We start from the raw sequence: 22,089 nt of genomic DNA, 5'->3' as shown, positions 1-22,089 counted from the left end.
TGTATGTATCAGTTCATTTAATTCTCTTATAGTCTTATTAGTCAAATGCTGTTTTACAGATGAAGACTGAGGTACACTACAGTTAAATAACTTGCCCTGTAACTGGAATTCATATATAGGAAATCTGGATCCAGAACCAATACTCTTAGCTGCTGTACTATCCTGAATCTTATATTAATATTACCAAATAGAAGAACAAATACATTTCTTAACAATCTGTAAACACACGCCTATTACCAAGTCCAAGCTCGCTCTGCTTGCCACAGGACAGGCCAATGAATCTGAGAGACTAGGTGTTGAGGCAAGAAAAACAACTTTATTCTGAAAGCCAGATGACTGAGAAGATAGCAGGCTAGCACCTCAAAATAACCATCTTACTAGGATCTGAACACCAGGCTCTTTTATAGACCAGAGAAGGGGGAGGTGAGGAAGCAAAGCAAAAAGGCCATTAATTGTTTCATTGGTCTATATTTCTGTTTATGTGCCAGTGCCATACTGTCTTGATGGCTGTAGCTTTGTAGTACAATATGAAGTCAGGAAGGTTGATTCTTCCAGCTGCATTCTTCTTTCTCAAGGCTGCTTTGGATATTCAGAGTCTTTTGTGTCCATATGAGTTGTGAAATTTTTTGTTCTATTTCTGTGAAAAATGCCATTGGTGATTTGATAGGGATCGCATTTGATCTGTAGGTTGCATTTGGTGGTACAGTCATTTTCAGAATATTGATTCTTCAGGAACATGGAATATCTCTCCATCTGTTTATGTCACCTTTGATTTCTTTCATTAATGTCTTATAATTTTCTGTATACAGTACTTTTGTCTCCTTAGGTAAGTTTATTCCTAGATGTTTTATTCTTTTAGTTGCCATGGTGAATGGGATTGATTCCTTAATTGCTCTTTCTGATTTTTCATTGTTAGTATATAGAAATGCAAGTGATTTCTGTGTATTGATTTTGTATCCTGCAACTTTGCTAAATTCATTGATTAGCTCTTGTTACTTTTCTGATACTATCTTTAGGGTTTTCTATGTGCGGTATCATGTCATCCACAAACAGTGAGTGCTTTACTTCTTCTTTTCCAATCTGGATTTCTTTTATTTCTTTTGTGTTTTCTTATTAATTTTCTGTTTTGATGATCTGTTCATTGGTGTGAGTGTGAGTTAAAGTCTCCTACTATTATTGTGTTACTGCCAATTTCTCCTTTTATGTCTGTTAATGTTTGTCTTATGTATTGAGGTGCTCCTATGTAGGGTGCATAGATATTTACAGTTGTTATGGGAAATATTGCAAACATCTCCCAGAATGACAAGCCTCAGGCAGGGGATGTGTTAATTTCTTCCTTCCTGCCATTCACAGGTGGACGGGTTGAACAAAGACACTTTAAACAGTCAGGCAGAGGAGCAGTATTCTCTGAGACAGATCATTCTGTATGATTATAATAACAAAAGCAATGCAAAGCAAGTCAAACAGTTCCAACATGGAGTCAGAATTGGCTTCTTCTCTGCAATATGACCACTATTTTACTTGTACATCTTTAAAGAAGGAATTAAAAGTTTTTACCTACTTAGTGCTTCTTATTTTTTATTCATTTCTGTAAATCATGTAAAAGGCAACTCATTTCCTTCTCTGGATATAAAATATTTCTAGTTTTATATATATATAATATTCTTTATATATGTGTGTCTGACTCTTTGCAGGTCCCATGAACTGTAGCCTTCCAGGCTCCTCTAACTATGGGATTATCCCAGCAAGCATACTGGAGTGGTTTACCATTTCCTCCTCCAGGGGATCCAGAGGAGCCTGGCAGGCTACAGTCCACGGGGTGGCAAAGATTTAGACATGACTTAGTGACTAAACAACAGCAGCAGCAACTAAGTACCAAACCTACTAGTCTTTAACCTCTTATATACTTCACCAAAGTGAACTGTTTTCACTGCGGAAATAAAGGTTTTAGAGTCCTCAGTTTACCCCTATTATTCATTGTCTTGATCTTTACTCCTTTGAAATGTAGTTTGTAGAATTATATTTCTTTTGCTTTCATACCATATGTATATAAAGTCAATGACCACTTTTAAATAGGTAATCAGTCAATTAAGTTTTACTAACATCAATGAATATTCACATACATGAATATTTATTTTATTCTAGTTTCCCTCTATTTATTCAAAATTACATTACAGAAATGTTTCTTTTTCTGATATATGTCACTTTGGTAATGGAAATCAGTGTAGTTCTACCCTTAGAAATGTAGTTTTATCCTTGTAAGTAATAAACATTACAAAAATAAAATAAATAATGACAAGTTTCCTTTAGTGAATGCATACTATGTACAAGCTATATGGGATATATGTTATCTCTAGTCCCATAATCACAGTATATTTGCTTAAGAAATGAGATGCTCAAATTTACCTTTAAGTACTTTATTAAGGTAATGATAGCAGAGTTGAACTCTGAACCCAGGGAAACCTGAACTCGTCCTTTTCCACCATATTTCCCTGTGTTGTTAACTACGCTGAGGACAAAGTGACTTCTGACTTCTGTAAGGTAAATCACAGTCCTGTAGTTCAGTGTACTCCATCTACATTGTATTCCATTATATTTGTCCTTCAGAAAGTTCATGGAAGTCACATTAGCTCTAATGCTTGCCAGGATGATACATCCTTATATCATCTAGGAGAATTTCTCTTTAAAATGCTATTTAAAATTCATATGCTCAGGAAACCTTCCCTTGCCATCAACCTCACCTTATGTTCAAACATCTTTATCTTGGTAGAGGTGATGCTCAGCCCTGTGGCTTCAAATACTTAGATTTATCTGCAGCTTTCATTTCTCCCTTGTGTTCCAGGGCCATATTTCTAACTACTGCCCATGGACTACACACACCTCCCTCCCCAAGTATTGCTTCAGCAACTTAAATGCAGCATTCCACTTTAAACTCCTCCTAAAAAACAAACAAGCAAGCCAACTCACAAAGCATCTTAACGGTTTTCTCTAAATCTGCCTCTCACCCAGATAGTTCAGAGTCTGTTACTTTTCTCCTGCCTGCTGGATATGCATTATTAGATTAAAAAAATAATAATAAGATCACTGGGCCTTTAGCTTTTATCTGTGCCTTCCTTAGCCTTCCTTAGATCAGTGCCTTATCCCCTTGTTTGGGGAACACAGTCGCCTAACTTGGGCTTCCCAGGTGGCACTAGTGGTAAAGAACCCGCCTGCCAGTTCAGGAGATATAAGAGACATGAATTCAGTCTCTGGGTTGGGAAGATCCCCTGGAGAAGAAATGGCAACTCACTCCAGTCTTTTTGCCTGGAGAATTTCATATACAGAGGAGCCTAGTCCATGGTGTCACCAAGAGTCTGACACAACTGAAGGGACTTAGCGTGCACTTAGCATGTCACCTAACTGACCTCCTTTCCTATAGTCTCCATTCCTGTCAATTTCCCTGTTACTCTTCGATCAATTAAAAGATTTTGAACCACCATTTGGTTACATATCCTTCTCAAAACTTGGATGAGCTTCTGTTTCTAGTACTTCAAACTCTTTGGACAACTGCCTAGGTCCTCCCACACTTGACTGCAACACCTGTTATCTTTGGTTCCCCCCACTGTCTTCTCTCATCTGCATCTCATACTCAGAAAACACCTTCACCTATCTGACAAGCCTTTCCCACATTCCAACTTACTATTCTATTCACAATTCAATCAAATGTTTATATTCTCTGGTAATCATTTGTTGACTCTCATAAGGAAAACCTGAGACTGTCCATTTCTGAATTATTGAAGTCCAGCTTACACTTCTCATTCATTTAGGAGATACTGGTTAGCCTGGACCTTGTAGGTAACTTTTCATAATGTGCATGTCTGTCATTCCCTCATAAATTGTAAATGTTACCAGCACAAGGATTATGTCTACTTTTTTGTTTGCCTGTGTTAGTGATTAGTATATATCATTAGTTATTTCAAATTCTTGGTAAATATTTATTTTTCCAGTCAACCAAACCTCTTGAGAATGTCAAAGCTTCACTATATCAACGTGATTATATTTATTTTATGCTCATTTTCCACTGTTCAGTGTCTTCAACATGCAGTTTCTAAGTTTGAAAGATATGAGGATTCATGATCTTACATTTCTTCAAAAGTTGTTTGAACAAAAGAAAGTAGTATATTTTAAAAGATGCATTCTTAGAGATGAGAATTAGTCAATCTTTGTACCTGTGAAAATGACCCAGATAGATAGGTGCTTAATAGATCAGTAGATAGAACTTTTTTTTTCAGTGAAACTTTTCTGAAGAAAAACAAGTCCTGTAAACAGTAGGGTTTGGCTTGGGTTAGGCCTAATTGGGTTAGGCTTTCCTGGATTTCTTTTATTTCATGAATTATCTGCTCAACTTTTCCGGAGAGTAATTCACTATTATATTGTAGCTTCCCCTCACCAGTGATTAGTAAGCCTAGTGCAAAGAATTAGAAATGCACATATATTTTAAAGGCAGCTAAGTCTCTCTGTTAATACACACACATTTACAATGCCAGGAGGAACAGGACCCGTGAGAGCTACCTTCACCAACAAAGGGAATACAGTGTGTGTACACAGAGCTGCCTTCTCCAGGCCCCCAAGCCTGCAATTAGTGCAAATGAACTGCGTCTCCCAGAGAGCAAACAGAGTGTCCCTTATGTGATCACTGAGTGTCCTCAGCAATGATCTCAGTTCACCATTAGGGACCCGCATCCAGGTCCTGTGCTGCTTGGCACGCTGACTGTGCATGCACCATCAGTCCTGGTTCTGTGAATGAGGTCCTGTCACTGTCAAAAGAATTATGTCCTCCGTGGTGAATCTCGCTGTTTTCCTGTGAATAATGGTGCACTCTGAAACCACCCCATCGCCTATCCCCTGCTTATTTTTGTGTGGGTTCACAGAGACTGTGATGTGTGTATCCACTCAGATCTTTATCTCTCTTTTTTTTTTTTTGCAGGGGAGGTTTAATTGTATTATTTTGTTCCCAACATAGTACTGGTTTATCTCCCCACTGGAGGGGCAGATTTCTGGAGCTGTTTTAAATAGTTAATTTTCAAAAATTAGATATTCCATTTATTAATAAATCTTTTCTTAAATGATCATTTGAACGTGAAAGCTGCCCTAATTGTAAAATGCTCCGAGTATCTACATATGATTATAAAGTAACAAGATAATCTCTTTAGAGTCTGTAGCTATGAACTTTAGTAGTAACTGTAACTATACCACTGTAAACAAACATGAAATCATGATTAATTTCAGGGATGTCATTTTAAATCAAGGCAGACTCACTTTGTGATTAAATTGAAAGGGAAGTACTATTTGAACATCTTCATGCCCAAAGACTGATTAAGCAATTTTGGAATCTTTGCACTCAACCTTTTGTAGAGTTTTTTTCTGCTTCTCTGAGTGTTTATGTGATGTATATGAGAGAGAGATTTGATACATTAAGGAGGAATGCACAGCAGGAACAACCATGGTCACACTGGGGTTTATAAAGCAGACACAGAAAGCCTGCAGCCTAGTTGAAACGTTTGTGTCTTCAGGTTCTCCAAGCATTGTTAGAGTCTAACTGTGGTGTTGGAGAAGACTCTTGAGAGTCCCTTGGACTGCAAGGAGATCCAACCAGTCCATTCTGAAGGAGATCAGCCCTGGGATTTCTTTGGAAGGAATGATGCTAAAGCTGAAACTCCAGTACTTTGGCCACCTCATGCGAAGAGTTGACTCATTGGAAAAGACTCTGATGCTGGGAGGGATTGGGGGCAAGAGGAGAAGGGGACAACAGAGGATGAGATGGCTGGATGGCATCACTGACTCGATGGACGTGAGTCTGAGTGAACTCCGGGAGTTGGTGATGGACAGGGAGGCCTGGCGTGCTGCGATTCATGGGGTCGCAAAGGGTCGGACATGACTGAGCAACTGATCTGATCTGAAGCTTATTTCTAGTCATGGTCATCCATTCTCTCTAGGTTTGATATTCACCCTGCCGTCTATGAGGTCCCACAGAGTTGGACACGACTGAAGTGACTTAGCAGCTGCAGCAGCTGTAGTCTATTTTCTTATCTCATATTTCTCCTCGTGGATATGTTTATCAATTCAGTGTGAAATCTTAGCTACTTTTTGTCAGACAAAAGTTGCTCTAGTTATTTCTGACTGAAGGCTGGTCTCTAAAGAGGTAAGGTCTCTGGATAAGGTCTCTCTGAGCACTCGGGGATAAAGGGACAGCACCTTTATCTTTTATTTTCTAGTTGACTTCTTGTTCTCATGAAAAAATACCTTGACTCCAATTTGGCCCCAAAGAATGACACCTGAATTATCAAGATCAAGGTTGAATAAAGTCTTCTGCCTTTTCTTTCAGCCCCTTTGATGTTCCTTAAACTTCAGAAGGTGATGTTTCATGTAGTACTAATTTGCTGATTTTTGTCAGAATTTTGAAAGATCTGAAAATTATTGTACATACATGTATATATCTTGTTTTGGTCTTTGAATATTTTCAATACTTGTGTCAACTTCTCTCAGCTCAAAGTTGGTTGAAGATTTGAGGTGCTTGTTTCTATATGATAAATATCTTCAGAATTCATTGCATTATGAAAATCATATAGCACATATAGTTTCAAAGATGTAAAGATTCGTTTTATTGCCATTATTCCAGTCTGCTTTTATTAAAATGCTAAAAATTAAAAAAAAGGATATATACTAATTAAGGCAGCACTTCTTCCTTGTCAATGAAAAGTAATTCCCTTTACTAATCTTTTCAGTAGTTCTTCCCAATTTAGCTTTTTATATACCCAAATTTTTCCTGTCATCTTCCACTCATACACCTTGCATTTTTCTATTTTCATAATTCTTCATATTGTTCTTTTAGTATTCCAAAGAATGTGTAACTAATTTTGGATTATAGATATAAATGAAAAATAATTTTGAGATATTGAAATGCTTTCTTATTAATTCATATTTCCCTGACCAGTCTCCTAAGTAGATGAGATCCAATTTGGTTACATTACAGGTACAAAGTAATCCCTTTACAGGATTTGGCATTCCTGCTCCCTCAGTTGATATATCATCTCAAAAATCAGCAGCATAGTTACTCATACCCTAACTTTCCCTAATTCTATTTTATTCTAGGCTTGTCTTTCTTTCATATTCTCAAATATTAAAATTAAATATTAGTTAAAATATCAGGAAAAAAATACACTTTTAACATTGCCACAGTGTTTAAGGGCCACCCTTCCTCATTCTCATACCATACATAAAAAGAAATTATAGTGCTTTGTTTTTAGAACTTAGAGACACTTTAGGAGAACTAAGGAGTCAGAAAAATACCAACTACAAGTCAGTAATCAGTGTGCATAGAAACACCTCAGAAAGAGCAGAAAATATAACCACCTTTGCTTACGGGATTGCTGGAGCACTGGGGGTAGAAACAGGAGAGAAACAGCTTTGCACTGTTTTTCTTCTCTGTACTTTTGGATTTGGTCCCAGTGCATGTTTTACTACATCAAAAAAGTAATTATTTTTTTTCTAAATGATGAGTTAATATTCACTAACCATTCAATGTGCAAATATTTTGGCACCCGTATTATAATTCCTCTTCTCATTTGAGAAGGTTAGGAAAAGCAAGGAAAATTGATAAGAGTGGTGTTTGAGCAATGAGCTAGGACATTGACTTATTTCAGTCAACTGGCTGCATAGAATGCAGGTGGCCACTGCGTGACAGCTTCCTTTCTGAAGGCAGAATGTCCTCCATTTTCACAATAGAAAATAATCTATAGGATGGCCATATGAAAAATCAATTACAATGATATTTTTCTCCTGTCCAAGAGTCAACCCTAAAATATTCATTTATTTACAAGAGCCTATATTTCAAATTCCAAAAACTTCAGCTTCTAGCAGTAAAGCAAGCATGTTATGACAGCCTCCACTCCATCCTACCCCTATGACAATACAATAAGTCTTTATATCAACCTAACAAACATACTTTTTGATGAGACTGCCAAGTTTGCAGGAAACTAAGGAAAATCTTCCGGAGAAGGCAATGGCACCCCACTCCAGTACTCTTGCCTGGAAAATCCCATGGATGGAGGAGCCTGGTGGGCTGTAGTCCATGGGGTCGCTAGAGTTGGGCATGACTGAGCGACTTCACTTTCACTTTTCACTTTCCTGCATTGGAGAAGGCAAGGGCAAGCCACTCCAGTGTTCTTGCCTGGAGAATCCCAGGACAGAGGAGCCTAGTGGGCTGCCCTCTCTGGGGTCGCACAGAGTCAGACACGACTGAGGTGACTTAGCAGCAGCAGCAGCAAGGAAAATCTTCAAGCCCCACCACTTTCACCACTATGGTCACTACCATAGTGTTACCAAAGTGAACAAGAGTCTGGAGCTGTCTGTTAGATTTGAAAACCAAGCTTACCCTGAGTCTACATTAGGAGAAAGCCTTGGACTAATAAAAAATAGAAGAGCTGTGTCTCTGATTATGATTTTAATCAGTACCCTCAAAGGTACAAAAGCCAAGTTCATAGCTCAGTAGCAGTCCCTGGCACCTAGCAAAATCAAATGTAGAATTCTGCAGGAAAACATACAGAACTTGGAAAAAATGTGTGATTTTTGAAGATTATTTTCCCTCCTTTAAATGAGTTAACACCACAGAAAGTTTCGACTGAGGAAGAAAAGCTCAATATGTGCACACACCTTTTAAAGAAGATACATTGGCTTTATGTGCATCTTTCTTTGTTAAGAAATTGCATTGTTTTTTGAAACACCTGTCTTAAAAATCATATGAAATTGACCATACTTCTTGTTTCTATGGGGAGAAACCATTTAAGTTGCTTGACTGATTGAACTCTACAGTTTATCTAGTGTTCTATGTAGTACACTGCTAAGTCGATTCAGTCGTGTCCGACTCTGTGCGACCCCATAGACGGCAGCCCACCAGGCCCCACCGTCCCTGGGAATCTCCAGGCAAGAACACTGGAGTGGGTTGCCATTTACTCCTCCAACGCATGAAAGTGAAAAGTGAAAATGAAGTCGCTCAGTCATGTCTGACTCTTAGCGACGCCATGGACTGCAGCCTACCAGGCTCCTCCGTCCATGGGATTTTCCAGGCAAGAGTACTGGAGTGGGGTTGCCATTGCCTTCTCCACTATGTAGTATAACTCACATATAAAAATATATAACATTTACTGAGCACCTACTATGTTCCAGTAGTTTACTGTTCTACACAATATATATACATGTCTTATCTAATCCTTATGTAATGTAATGTTACTCCACTTAAGGAAATTGAGGCAGGCACAGAGTGAGTTAAATGACTTGCCCAACAGCACACCGAGAAGTACAGATTCAAACACAATCTGAAGGGCAGATTCAAAACCCAATTGCTAAGACACCAGCCTTAGCATTATATTCTACTGCTCCTTGTGGAGTGTTTATTGCTATCTGAGAACAGTTAAACAAAAAGAAAAAAATAATCTCAAATTATTCCTATTCTCTTTCCTTATAAGCTACAAACATGTTCTTCAACCATTTTTTCCCATTAAATGTCCTCTAACTATGCTTATTTCCCAAAAATAGCATAAAGACAGAAGAAAGAAGTTATTAGATTTATTAAAATTTGTCACAGAGCCATTAAAAATATAAATCATAGAGCTCTCTCACAGGATATAGCAAGTTTTGAAAATTCACATTTTATGACTAATCAAAGAAATAAAATCAACAATTTCCTATCTGGCTTTGAAATATTATGTTCCCTTATTTCAAAGGAAGGCAATTACAGAAAGCTTAACATTAACTATATGCACAGACCATGTCAAATGAAAATATGGATAAGGTATAAAATAGGCAATCTTCTTGAAATGTTTTATCTTGGTTTCTGATTATCCTTTAATAAAACTCAGTAGGGACATTCAAAGCCATGGTATTCTGATTTATTGTTAGCCTTGCATCCTAAAGGCAATGTGTTAGATACTGCTAGAGCAATAAACATGTAAGTAAATGGAATGACTACTATACATATGTAATATCAAAACCTTTGACTGGATCAGAACTGTAGAATTTATGTGAACTGTACTGAGTGCAAAAATGCATTCATTTAACTCTCTTCCCATTAAATGTTTTTTAGTCCCTGTACTGTGTACAGATCTTTGAGCTCTTCTGAATATCTTATGGGAAGAAGGAAATTATTTGCTGAATCCAAAGAAATTATGTTTAATTCTTCACAGAAATAAAATTATACACAAATCTTGTTTTTTATAGGTCATTGCTTTTAAGACTGTATGTTATCAACACCTATGCTATCTCAAAGTTTCCACAGAATTTCTAGGAAATACAACAGTCCTAGTCAAAGGGGAATTTTTTAAAATTATTGTCATTCTCTAAAAATAGATATTCATTCTTTATTGAAATGATTTTTGTTTTATTGTTAGGGCAAAAATAACCCCCTCCTCTGGTTTGCAAGGCATCTAATGGACCTAGAAACTCAAAATGAAATGCTCAAGACTGCCAGTGTTTGATAAAGTCTGTTCACTTGAGCAGCAAGCGTCTTGGGGGAAATTCATTTACATATCCAAAAAATTAATGTTTGGATTTAACAATAAAACCATGCTAAGAAACGTGTCATGGAGGTTTAAAAGGCCAGTTCTATATGACCACTTCCTAATCAAAAAATACTTTCAAACCACTATGAAAGAAAAACATGCATGGGGTTATTTGCCTCTTTCTCCTTAGTCAGAATTTAAATAGTCTAAGGTTTCTCAAGTCATAGATTTGACACATATGAGATCTGTGTTAAGGCATATTTGCATGCATATAATTTTAAGCTAAACTTCATGAGAGGGGAAGAATGTTAGCAAGAATGGCTACACATACACCTTGGTAAAATCTGTTCTTTCCCATCCCTAATTACTAAAAGTTTATTATGGTGATATATCCAGACAATGAAATATTATTTAGTGCTGAAAATAAATGAACTATAAAACTATTAAAAGACATCAAGCAAACTTAAATGTGTTTTACTAAATAAAAGAAGCCAATCTGAAACATTTATGTGTCCGACTGATTGCAACCCCATGGACTGTATGTAGCCTACCATGCTCCTCTGTCCATGGGATTTTCCAGGCAAGAGTACTGGAGTGGGTTGCCATTTCCTTCTCCAGAGGATCTTCCCGACCCAGGGATCAAACCCAGGTCTGCCGCATTGTAGGCAGATGCTTTACCGTCTGAGCCACCAGGGAAGTCCTATACACTGTATAATATTCTGGAAAAGGTTAAACTATGGAGACAGTGAAAACATCAATGGTTTCCAAGAGTTAGAGGGGCGAGATGGATGAAAGCCAAGCACAGAGGATTTTTAGAGCAGTCAAACCACCCTGTATATTTCAGTAGTGGCTATGTATCATTACACAGTTGTTAAGACCCATAAAATATACATGGAGAAGGCAATGGCAACCCTACTCCAGTACTCTTGCCTGGAAAATCCCATGGGCGGAGGAGCCTGGTAGGCTGCAGTCCATGGGGTCACTAAGAGTTGGACACGACTAAGGGATTTCACTTTCATTTTTCACTTTCATGCATTGGAGAAGGAAATGGCAACCCACTCCAGTGTTCTTGCCTGGAGAATATTGGTTCAGTGGATTGTGAGGTAAACGTGTCTATATACTGTTTAATGAATTGAATTGTGTCCCCCCACCACCCCCCGCCCTTGCCAACATTCATATGTTGAAATCCAAACCACCAAAATCTCAGAAAATGAACTTATTTCCTATGTGGAAATAGGATGAGGCTATCTTAACTAAGTAGTAGTAGTAATCAGTTCTACTAATAAAATAGTAGATCGGTAGGGTGGGTCCCTGACTGAGGATGACTAGTGTCCTTCAAAAAGGGAAATTAGACAAGTATCCAGGTAGCGTACCATATGAAGATTGGAGTTAATGTTGCTACAAACCAGGAGATAATCAGAAGCCAGCAGAGAAGCCTGGAACAGACCCTCCTGTAGCACCTTCAGAGGGAGCATAGCCCTGCTGGTGAACACTTGTTCTAGGGTTTCTGTAAAAATAAATTTGTATTAAGTCATACAGTTTTGTTCTATGTTGTTATCACAGGACTAGGAAACTAATACAGTTTGAACCACAGTCTCCTTAACTGCCCACTGCCTAGCCTAGTTCTTAGCAGTTAGCAAGGTCTCAACAAATGCTTAATTAATGAATTAATGCAATTTTCCTGGTACACAAGGTAGGAAATAGGATGTCGGTTTTTTTGCTGACTGTTAAATAACGGAGATTCTCCGACAGCTGCGGCGGGTACTCTTGTTTCCATGTGTCCTATCACCTCCCTAATATTGTGTGCAGCTCTTTTGTGCCATTGAATATCCCTCCCTAAATCTCTGTGGTAGTACCCTGTTGAGTATCCCTCAGTAAATCACTGTGATAGTACCTATATCATTATCCATTGTGAGGAAACATGTCCTTTCCACCCCTCATGTTGTCTTGCATATCAGAGGGTACTTAATTTGCATTCCACCAGTTGCTTGACTTACCCCGCCCAAAAGAGGTAGAGTGACTTCTCTGAGTGGTACATCTTTGAAGGATAATTCTGGGCCTGCTTTGCCCAATTCCTCTTTTTTTTTTTTTTTTTTAAATCCCTCTGAATATTCTGCATGGCTCTTCTAGAAACAGGTTCTATGTCTGTGTGGGAAACCTGCCCTAATTCAGTACTGTCTTGGGCATACTGGCTTGATTCTACATTTCACCAGAAGCCCTTGACTCTCACCATAAACTGTATCCCTAGATTAGCCTTTATGAGCAGTAAATGTTGGAAATGTTGTGATTCTCCTTTTGCTTTATTCATTTTTTCTCTTATTTTGTTCAGATAAAGAAAGCAAGTGCTGCTTATTACTTGCCTCTCAAACCAATTCTTAATAACCTGATAAAAATAGCTTTTTTCTCTCCCCCATTAAACTCGTTAAATATCTTGCACATTGTAGATATTAAATTCATGTTTGCTAATGTAACAATTGATTGATTAGATAAAAATAAAGGAATGAATGGATAAATGAGTTAAACTGGGAGAACTTGGCTCAGTGATCTCTCGTACATTAATAAATATAATTACTGACATCTCCATTTTTCAGAGTGAAAAGGGGGACCTCCTGGGAACTGAACACCTTCTGGGATTAAGTGCAACTGTGACCTGAACCACCAGTGCTTTACTCTGTATGTGTGTTAGTTACTCAGTCGTGTGTGACTCTTTGCAACCCCACGAACTGTAGCCCTCCAGGCTTCTCTGTCCATGGAATTCGCCAGGCAAGAATAGTGGAGTGGATTGCCATTCCCTTCTTCAGAGGATCTTCCCAACACAGGAATCAGACTCTGGTCTCCTGCATTGCAGGAAGATTATTTACCATTTGAGCTACAGAGAAGTCCCCTTTCTCAGGAGATGTCTCACATTTCTCTGGAAAATATAGTTATCAAGATGAGAAAAAAAGAATAGTTGTTCATAGCTAATCTTTGACTTTATCTGTCAGGATGTTCTGTATTTTCTTTTTATTTGCTCATTTAATTCATTCCAACATGGCTTTCCCACCTACCACTTCACTATAACTACTCCCATATCTGGTACCTAATATCACTAGTGACCTCTATATCATTAATTTCACTAGATTTTACATCCTTATCTTTCTGTTGGCCTGCTTAGAGGTTTTGGCCACAGATAAGTGTTTACTTCTCACTGTCCTTTGCTTGGCTTGTGTGGCATGAAGATCAACTGGTTTTTCTGTTACTTCCCTGGCTGTTCTCTCCTGATCATTCTCTCACTCACTGTTAAATGTTGGAGTTCCTCAGCCAGCTATCCGAGGTATTCTTGTTTCCACTTGCTGAACTGTCTCTCTGGCAATTTCATTCACCCCTGTGGTTTAAATTATAATACAATTTAGCCATGAAAGTGAAAATGAAAGTCGCTCAGGCATGTCCGACTGTTTGCAGCCCCATGGACTATACAGTCCATAGAATTCTCCAAGCCAGAATACTCAAGTGTGTAGCCTTTCCCTTCTCCAGGGGATCTTCCCAACCCAGGGATCAAACCCACGTCCCCTGCATTTCAGGCAGATTCTTTACCAGCTGAGCCACAAGGGAGGCCCACAGTCTAGCCATATGCTGTTGTCTTTTAAATTTGATGGATTCCCTAAGAACTCTCTGACTTGACATCTCCATTGTGAGTTTGACATGAACCTCCATCTCTTGTGCCTAAAATTATACCCACTGGTTTCCCGACTCCTGACAGAGTCTTGCTGCTCCTCTCATGGTGCTTAGCCCAGTGAATTGCTTTCCCCCTTTGGGTTTACCATGACTTCTTATTTGCCCTTATCTGTCCATTTGTTTAATCATATCAAATCTATATTCTAATTTCATTTTTCAGTTCATAGAAGAGCCATGCCATTGACACTATCATCTCTTGTCTCAATCACAAAAAATAACTCCCCACTGGTCTGTGAATATCTACTGTTAATACTTTCAAACCCCCAGAATAGCTAGGAGGATCTAGAGAATGAAAAGCTACTTGTGTCATCCCCTTGATTAAGACACATCAGTACCTTCTCATTACTCTCCAGGTACAGTTCCAAACTCTGAGCATGCTTTCTAACGCTAATCCATTCCTTGCTTGTCTGTTTCTTTCTCCTTTACCTTCCTCTGAAAGAAGTCTCTTGACTCCATTTTCTAGTCTCAGATTTGTTAGCACACTGGAAAAGGGGCTTTCCTTGATTCTTTATGTAAGGTTAGATAAATGCATATACATGAGGTCTCATCTTTCCCTTTGGTAACATTCATCACACTTAAAATTGCTTAAAGACTGCACATCTTGACATATTTCAAGTTCCATGAGAGCAGGGATCATGCCTTTCTTGTTTGCTTTTCTGTCCTTGGTGCCTGACGCCAACCGAGTGTTTAATAAATATTAAGTGAACATTGAATAAATGAATATGTTCAGATCATGACCTTGCATTTTCACTTTTCAAATGTATCATGACATTTGGAAATACCAGAGAACAGTATGCTTCTTATATTGATAATTACATGTTGTAATAAGGTATAACGAAGAACCTAAAGAGAAGAGTGCCTTCTCTTGCTGTTTCTTTCCTGAACAATTTACAAAGGTCAAATCTGTATGGAGAATCAGGTGGAAGACTACATCACTAAGGAATATACTATTTTCATAAAATCCTCTTTTACGAAGAAGAAACATCAAAAACTTGTAAAATGTTCGTATCCTTTCTAATTCCTAAAGATACTTCATATTGCTCTCTGAGATTGACACACACACAGAAAAAATTGATCCAAGCTGTTGATTAAGACGATAAGTACATTCTACTTTAGTTTACTCTTCTTATATTGCTTTTATTAATTTTAAAGTTATAAAAACAGTAGCCAACTAATGCAGAGGTATGTAAAAAAAAATCTCCCACTTCCATCCAATTTTACTGCTTTGGGGTTACTCAAAGTTGAAAAATCTATTGTACATCTTTCCATCGTCTTATGATTATAAGCATAATTATACATGTATCTAACTTGGTGTTTGCTTATTTAAAAAAATAGAATTAATAGTGTACATGCATTATTCTTCAACTTAGATTATTCTTTAAACAATAATGATTGGCATATTTTCCAGGTTGTAGGTCTTTACACTACATAATTTTCCATGGTATTGATAACCACAATTTATTTAACAATTTTCTCATTGATAGGCGTCCAAATCATTTCCAGGTCTTTGCTGCTACAGACAAATATACGGATAGAGTAAGCATTATTTCCACCTTTATTTCTAGAAGATATTTCTCAAACGGGTTACTGAGGCAGACCATATATGTATTTGTATATTTTTTAATGTTAATAGTTATAAATTAGGTTCCCAAACAGTTGTGGAATTTCCTGTTTCCAAGAGGGCTGCCTTATCATCAGATTGGCATTGTATGTCAGTAGTATCTCCTTCCAGTTTCTGGGTTAAGCCATCCCTACTACACCTTCTGCTGTGAAGAAGTCATATGATCCTCACTGCAGGTGGATTGGTTCTCTGTTCTCAGCTACTTTCCAAGTCTCCACCAGAACATACTTGGACTTCTGCATGATGCCCATGTCAAAGGGAAGTCTTCAGAGTAGTACTTGCCAAATGTATTCATCCACTTATTTCTGACACCCTGATGGAAATTTGGAACAAATCTGCAGGAAACAGTCCTCCCAAAGTTCCAAACTAAAGTATTCCACAGACCACCTCTGCTTTTGGCTCCCTTGATCTTTTCTGTGGTTTCCCTCTTTGTACACTACCACACCCCAGTCTGAAACCTAAATATAGTGGTGCTGAATCCCTGAATGAACTAAGGAAGATCTGAAATCTAAACATTTCCCCTTTGGACTTCTCTTTCAACTGCCTTCTTAACTTGCAGGAAATTTCTCTGAACCTGAGCTTTCCGAAGGTAAGATTTAAAACACATGCTAATAATGAATTTTCAATATAATATTTTCTTCTTTTTTAAGAATCTGTCTTTAACAAATACTATAAGTTTCCTGAAATATGATCATCCTTCTTTTAACTATATTATGCAGGGTTTATTTTTTCTAAATTTATAAAAAAAGTCTTCTCCTTATCTCTCCCTACTTGGAGGTCTATACTCTGATTTAATCATCATGATATATCAGATGCTGTCTTCTGGTAGCATCTGAGAAATACTTGGGTTGGATACATGGGTGATATGCATTCAGAACTTCTGCATGTTTAAGATTGACTTTCTTTTGTATAGATGAATAATATTTTGGTAAAGTTCTTGGCCTGCTATACTTTTCTTCTCCTCAAGTTACTACAGATATTATCTTACTATCTTTGAGCTTTGAGTATTACAAGTGAAAGTTCTGATGATCTTCTATTCCTCTTTTTTGGGGTAAGTTTCTTCAGTATGGAAGCTGGTAAAGTTGCTTTTTAACATTGGAGTTTGGAAATCTCACCTAGATGTGTTTAGGTGAAATGTATGCTTCATTAATTTGGCCTCAGATACAGTGAACCATTTTAATTGGCAGATTCCTATGTCTCTTCATCTTAGGTAAATTTTAGTCTATTTTTATTGAATTTTTATTTTTTCTCCATGTGTTCCTGTTCATCATTCTGGATCTCATATCGTTTGCAAGTTGATATCCTTGGGTCTCAACATCTGATATCCTTGGGTCTTCCAAGCATTTTATTGTTTCTCTTAAAATGTACATTTCTTTTAGTTTTTGCTCTGTTGGATTAGTTTTCTATCGCAGCCATAACAATTTACCACACATCTAGTGGCTTAAGATTGAAGGCAAAAGGAGAAGGGAGCAGCAGAGGATGAGATGGTTAGATAGCATCACCAACTCAATGGACATGATTTCAAGCAAACTCTGGGAGGTGGTGGAAGACAGGGAAGACAGTCCATGGGGTCGCAAAGAATCGACATGACTTGGTGACTGAACAACAACAGTGGCCTAAAGCAGTGTGTATTTTTTTATCATACTGCACTGTGGGTTAGAAGTCTGAAATGGGTCTCACGGGGCTAAATCAAGATTTCTAAAAGACTGTGTTATTTTCTAGAGACCCTAGAAGAAAATCCATGATTTTGCTTGCCAGCTTCTAAAGGTCACCCACACTTCTTGCTGGTGTTGGATCCCCTTCTGTCTTCAAAATCAGCAGCAATGCATTTCTTTGGCCAACGCTTCTCTTCAATAGTCATATCTCCCTCTTATAGTCCTCTTCTGCTTTCTTTGTGTACTTGTAAAGACCCTTGTCATTACAGCAAGCCCACCTGAATAATTGAAGATGATCTCCCAATCTCAAGGCCCTTAATTTAATTGATCCTGCAAATCTTCTTTTGCCATATAAGGTAACAATCACATGTTCCAGGCCGTAGGGTACAGGCATCCCTAGGGATTCATTGCTCTGTCTACCACACCTATATAATGACATGGTCCTCCAATTTAGTCATCAGGTTTAATTAGTTGAAGAATAGACTAGAATGGTGAATGAAAGAGGAACTCAGATAGGCCTGCTGATAATTTTCAGAGGTGGTTACAATTATGCTTTTTCTGTTAGCTTTCAGAGAGCTCATTCCCCAGTGAGCATAGTCCATACTCACTCAGAAGTTACAGTGGCTGGAGTGACTAACCATGTACCCTTGTTCTCTTGTAGAATCCAGTGAACCTGAAGACAAGAGTGCAGGTGCCTCAGGGGAGACACCCTCCCAGCCTTATCCTGCACCAGTGTACAGTCAGCCTGAGGAGGTGAAGGAGCAGATGGATGATGCGAAACCAACTAAACCTGAGGAGAATGAGGACTCAGACCCATTGCCTGACAACTGGGAAATGGCTTATACAGAGAAGGGTGAAGTCTACTTCATTGAGTGAGTCTCACATATTTCTCTGAACATTTCACAAAGATCATAGCAGTATATATATGATGTAACAGATGGAGAGGTGGGTCAGAGTAATTTGAATTTTATTGATCATAATATTACCTTCTTTGTGAGAGAATAATGGGATGGCACCTTGATACAGCTAAAGATTCTAGATTACAGCTATAAACCAAATAATGAATTAAATAGTGCCACTGTAAAATTTGTTGCAATCATGACTGAGGAGGCAAATATCCATGTGATGTTACTTTTGAATTGGAAATAGGGAGGAAATGCTTACTCTACCCTTCCAAGACATCTGTGTAGCTCAAATGAGATAATCCCCATCTTTTAAATGAAATTGCTGGAAACCTCCACCATCATGTCCAATGGTTTGATCGAATGCCAACTATTGAGAGCCAAATACTTGCTAATCACAAATGACAATATTTTAAGCATTTGACCCTAAGGTCAGCTGTCAATAAAATCATGTGTTTGGTATAGTTTGCCATATTTATTTTTATTATATCCCATTCTGTTTATTGCTTACCTTTTTATGATTTACCAAGGAAAATGAAGGGCTAATTCTGAACTAACTAGTGATGCATACTCAGTCTAATCTTTCCTTTCACTGGGGACGTTTTTTCCCCAAACTCAGTTTTTATATATTTTATTAACAGCATGGTCTAGCTTTCCTTTTCTTTTTCTTTTTGGAGTAGAACAACTTTTTTAACCCCCTGAGTTGAGGATCGTGGCTAAATATTAAATTGTTGATGTGCATGAGACAATCAAAATGTCCATTAGAAAGGTAAAAAACTAAATATATAGTAAATGAACAACAATCCTTATTCCCGCAAAGCTGTAGAAGACTCAGAGGGAAACATTAACAGAATCTGAAGTTTTCAGTTCAGATAGTAGATAAAAATATGTGAACTCTTGATTACTCAAGAAAAATATTAAAACTAGATTTTCTTTCCAAACCTGGAGTGATTTGTGACTTAGATCTCCATAGGCAGAACTCAGTTGTGAAATTGAAATGTTACCACATGCCAATATTTAATTTTCACTTGAAAACTTTATAACATGTGGCCAAGGGAATACATAATCAGGTAATTACTTGGTGCTCTGCTTGACTCCACCATGGATGAGAAATGCATAAAATACATTGCTACCATTCACCTTTTGACAAATCTTATAAGTTACAAAGAAAGAATAAAACTCTCTTGCATATTTCTTATGGCTATAATCAATGACCCACAGGCATCCTTTTATCAATTAATTGGAAAAGAGAAGGTCATACAGAATTTTTTAAATGTTTGAGTGTATTTATATCAAAAACATAATTTTGTTATCAATAAGCTTAGCATAGCACCATTTCAGGCCAGAAATCAAAGTATAAACCTAGATATGAGGTCTCACATTGGTGTTCAGAACAGTTGTTTAGAACAGGGGGACTGACTACCCACACGTTTTTATTGCATAATATAGGCAGAGTAAGACTATGTGGAAATAATAAAAGAAAAACAGCATTGCAAGTTGATGAAAGAACTGTTTCCTTACCGTGCTTTCAATAATGCAATTATAAAAACCTCCTTTTTTTGTGATTATAAAATAAACTTTCCCCTTTTAACTGCGTCAGATTTGGGGATCGTGGAGAAAAGAGATTCCATAAGACAGAAGCTGTATTTGTGGTTTATAGGAAATGATGAGGCTCTATCAAGATGTGGGAGAAAGGACCAAAATGATTGTTAATATGCTAGTCAGTCATCCAGTATCAGAATCAAAAGACTCATTAGAGTTTGTCCCTGGTCTTAAATTTATTGTCACACTGGGGAAGAAAGAATAAGAGGGATAGTTAAAACAATTAGTCAACCACTCATTTCTGAATTTTGTGATACAATTTCAGTGAAGATACACTTAACGTAGACTTAAGTAATAAAAGAAAGCATTATAGTAAAGGTAAAATAATGTAGACTTGAAAAGTTGGTACTAGGTAAATAGTACATTCCAGGTATAAGAATCACCATTACAAAAACCAGATACTTTATGTGTTAGGAGTAGGGAGAAGATGCCCAGACCTACTATAGAGATGTCAGTTGGTGAAAACCATGTAAAATGATGGCTCCATTCTCATTTTGCTTGATCATTAGTGCTTTTGAAAAACAAGCAGAGCTTTTTGTTTGTTTATCTTCTTCCCACTACTGCAGGGAAGGATGAATGAATAGTATTAGGAGCAGAGATGGGGTGAGCTGAAAAATTAAAACAAAAAAGAGGAGACAATTTCATTTGCAACATGAATGTTAATGCTAAGGGAGATTCATCCAGAGGTCAAGGAGAGGGAAGAAGCCTGGAGTAAAGGCTGAAGTGAGAAGAGTGTGATGGGAAAGTGATTAAAATTGGAGGCAGGGGCAGATGCCTGCTTAAATAGGTCATTCACAGAATGGAGGTATCCCCTGGCCCACCCTTCATCCTGGACCAGCTTGAAATCTGCCTTTTCTTCCTTCAAAAACCTTAGTTTGACTCATAAGACTCAGTGATATAAGCTCCGGTATCGCAGAGCAGGGAGGGGTCAGGCAGTGTCTTTCATCTGGCACCTCATTTTCACACCGTGGCAATCTGTGCTGCCTGTTCCTTTCTCTATGGCCTACATTTAGCTCTGCTGTACTTCCTTCTCAGTAACTTCCTCCAGACCACTTTCACTCTATCCTCTGGAATGCTCCTTCCTAACTACATTTGACAAACTCAGCACTTCAACCCACAGGTTATCTCTGCTGATGATACTGCAGAGAATCCTTACCTGGATGTAGTCCGTGCTGTAAAAGCCCTGTGGAAACAGGCTGGTAGGGCAGGAGAAGCAACAGCACAGGGACCGTGATGGGCCATTAGGACTTGCTTAGGGACTGAGTCATGATGTGTCCCAGAGTTTCTCGCCAAGAAACTTATAATACTATTTGTAGTGTAAAAGTTTGCAGTTCTGAAGCAAAGTCAGAGTAAAGAAAGAAAAAGAAAAGTAGAGTAATTTAAGAGAAAGGTAAAACAGAAGGAAATGTAGAAGAGGTGGAAAATTAGATTACAGCTCTCTCAGAAGAGAGATGACACCACTGGAAACACTTCTGGTAAAAATATTGTGAGAGCTGCTTAGAGTAATGGGAGTCCCTGGTAGATTAACATGTACTCATTGTTTTTGTTGTTCAGTCACTAAGTTGTGTCCAACCCTTTGTGACATCATGGACTGCAGCACACCAGACTTCCTTGTCCTTCACTATGACTCATGCCCATTGAGTTAGTGATGCCATTGCACTTTACTGAATTTTGTCTCCAATGAAACAAATACTGTAATCAAACATAAGTAAGTGAAACAGAGGAAAAGGACCCTATGGTTCTGTGTATAAAATTTAAATATATTTCTATATTCATTTTTGAGTTGTTGTTTGGTCACTGCAGATCTCATTGACTGCAGCATGCTAGGCTTCCCTATCTTTCTTTCTTCCCAGTCTTTCACCATCTCCAGGTTCAGTTCAGTTCAGTCGCTCAATCGTGTCTGACTCTTTGCAACCCCATGGACAGCAGCAAGCCAGGCTTCCCTGTCCATCACCAACTCCCAGAGCTTACTCAAACTCACGTCCATCCAGTCGGTGATGCCATCCAACCGTCTCATCCATCTTCTGTCATCCACTTCGCCTCCCGCCTTCAGTCTTTCC

The 22,089-nt window shown here is 38.0% G+C and overlaps 1 protein-coding gene across 22 annotated transcripts in view; it reads left to right on the top strand.

Annotated features, from left to right (window-relative positions):
- MAGI2 (membrane associated guanylate kinase, WW and PDZ domain containing 2) overlaps positions 1–22,089 on the top strand; it is a 1,472,356-nt gene that overhangs the window by 934,762 nt on the left and 515,505 nt on the right. For all 22 annotated transcript variants that reach the window (XM_086397095.1, XM_086397093.1, XM_086397091.1 and 19 more), the window contains one exon: positions 18,187–18,397. In XM_086397095.1, coding sequence (XP_086253221.1) covers positions 18,187–18,397 — 211 coding nt within the window. The remainder of the gene's footprint in view (positions 1–18,186; positions 18,398–22,089) is intronic.

Source organism: Bos grunniens, chromosome 4, assembly GCF_055505025.1.
Source record: "Bos grunniens cultivar Pamir isolate PY7600 chromosome 4, Bosgru_T2T1.0, whole genome shotgun sequence".
Lineage (NCBI taxonomy): Eukaryota > Metazoa > Chordata > Mammalia > Artiodactyla > Bovidae > Bos > Bos grunniens.
The sequence above is the reverse complement of the archived record's forward strand: the minus strand, read 5'-3'. Positions and strand labels throughout refer to the sequence as shown.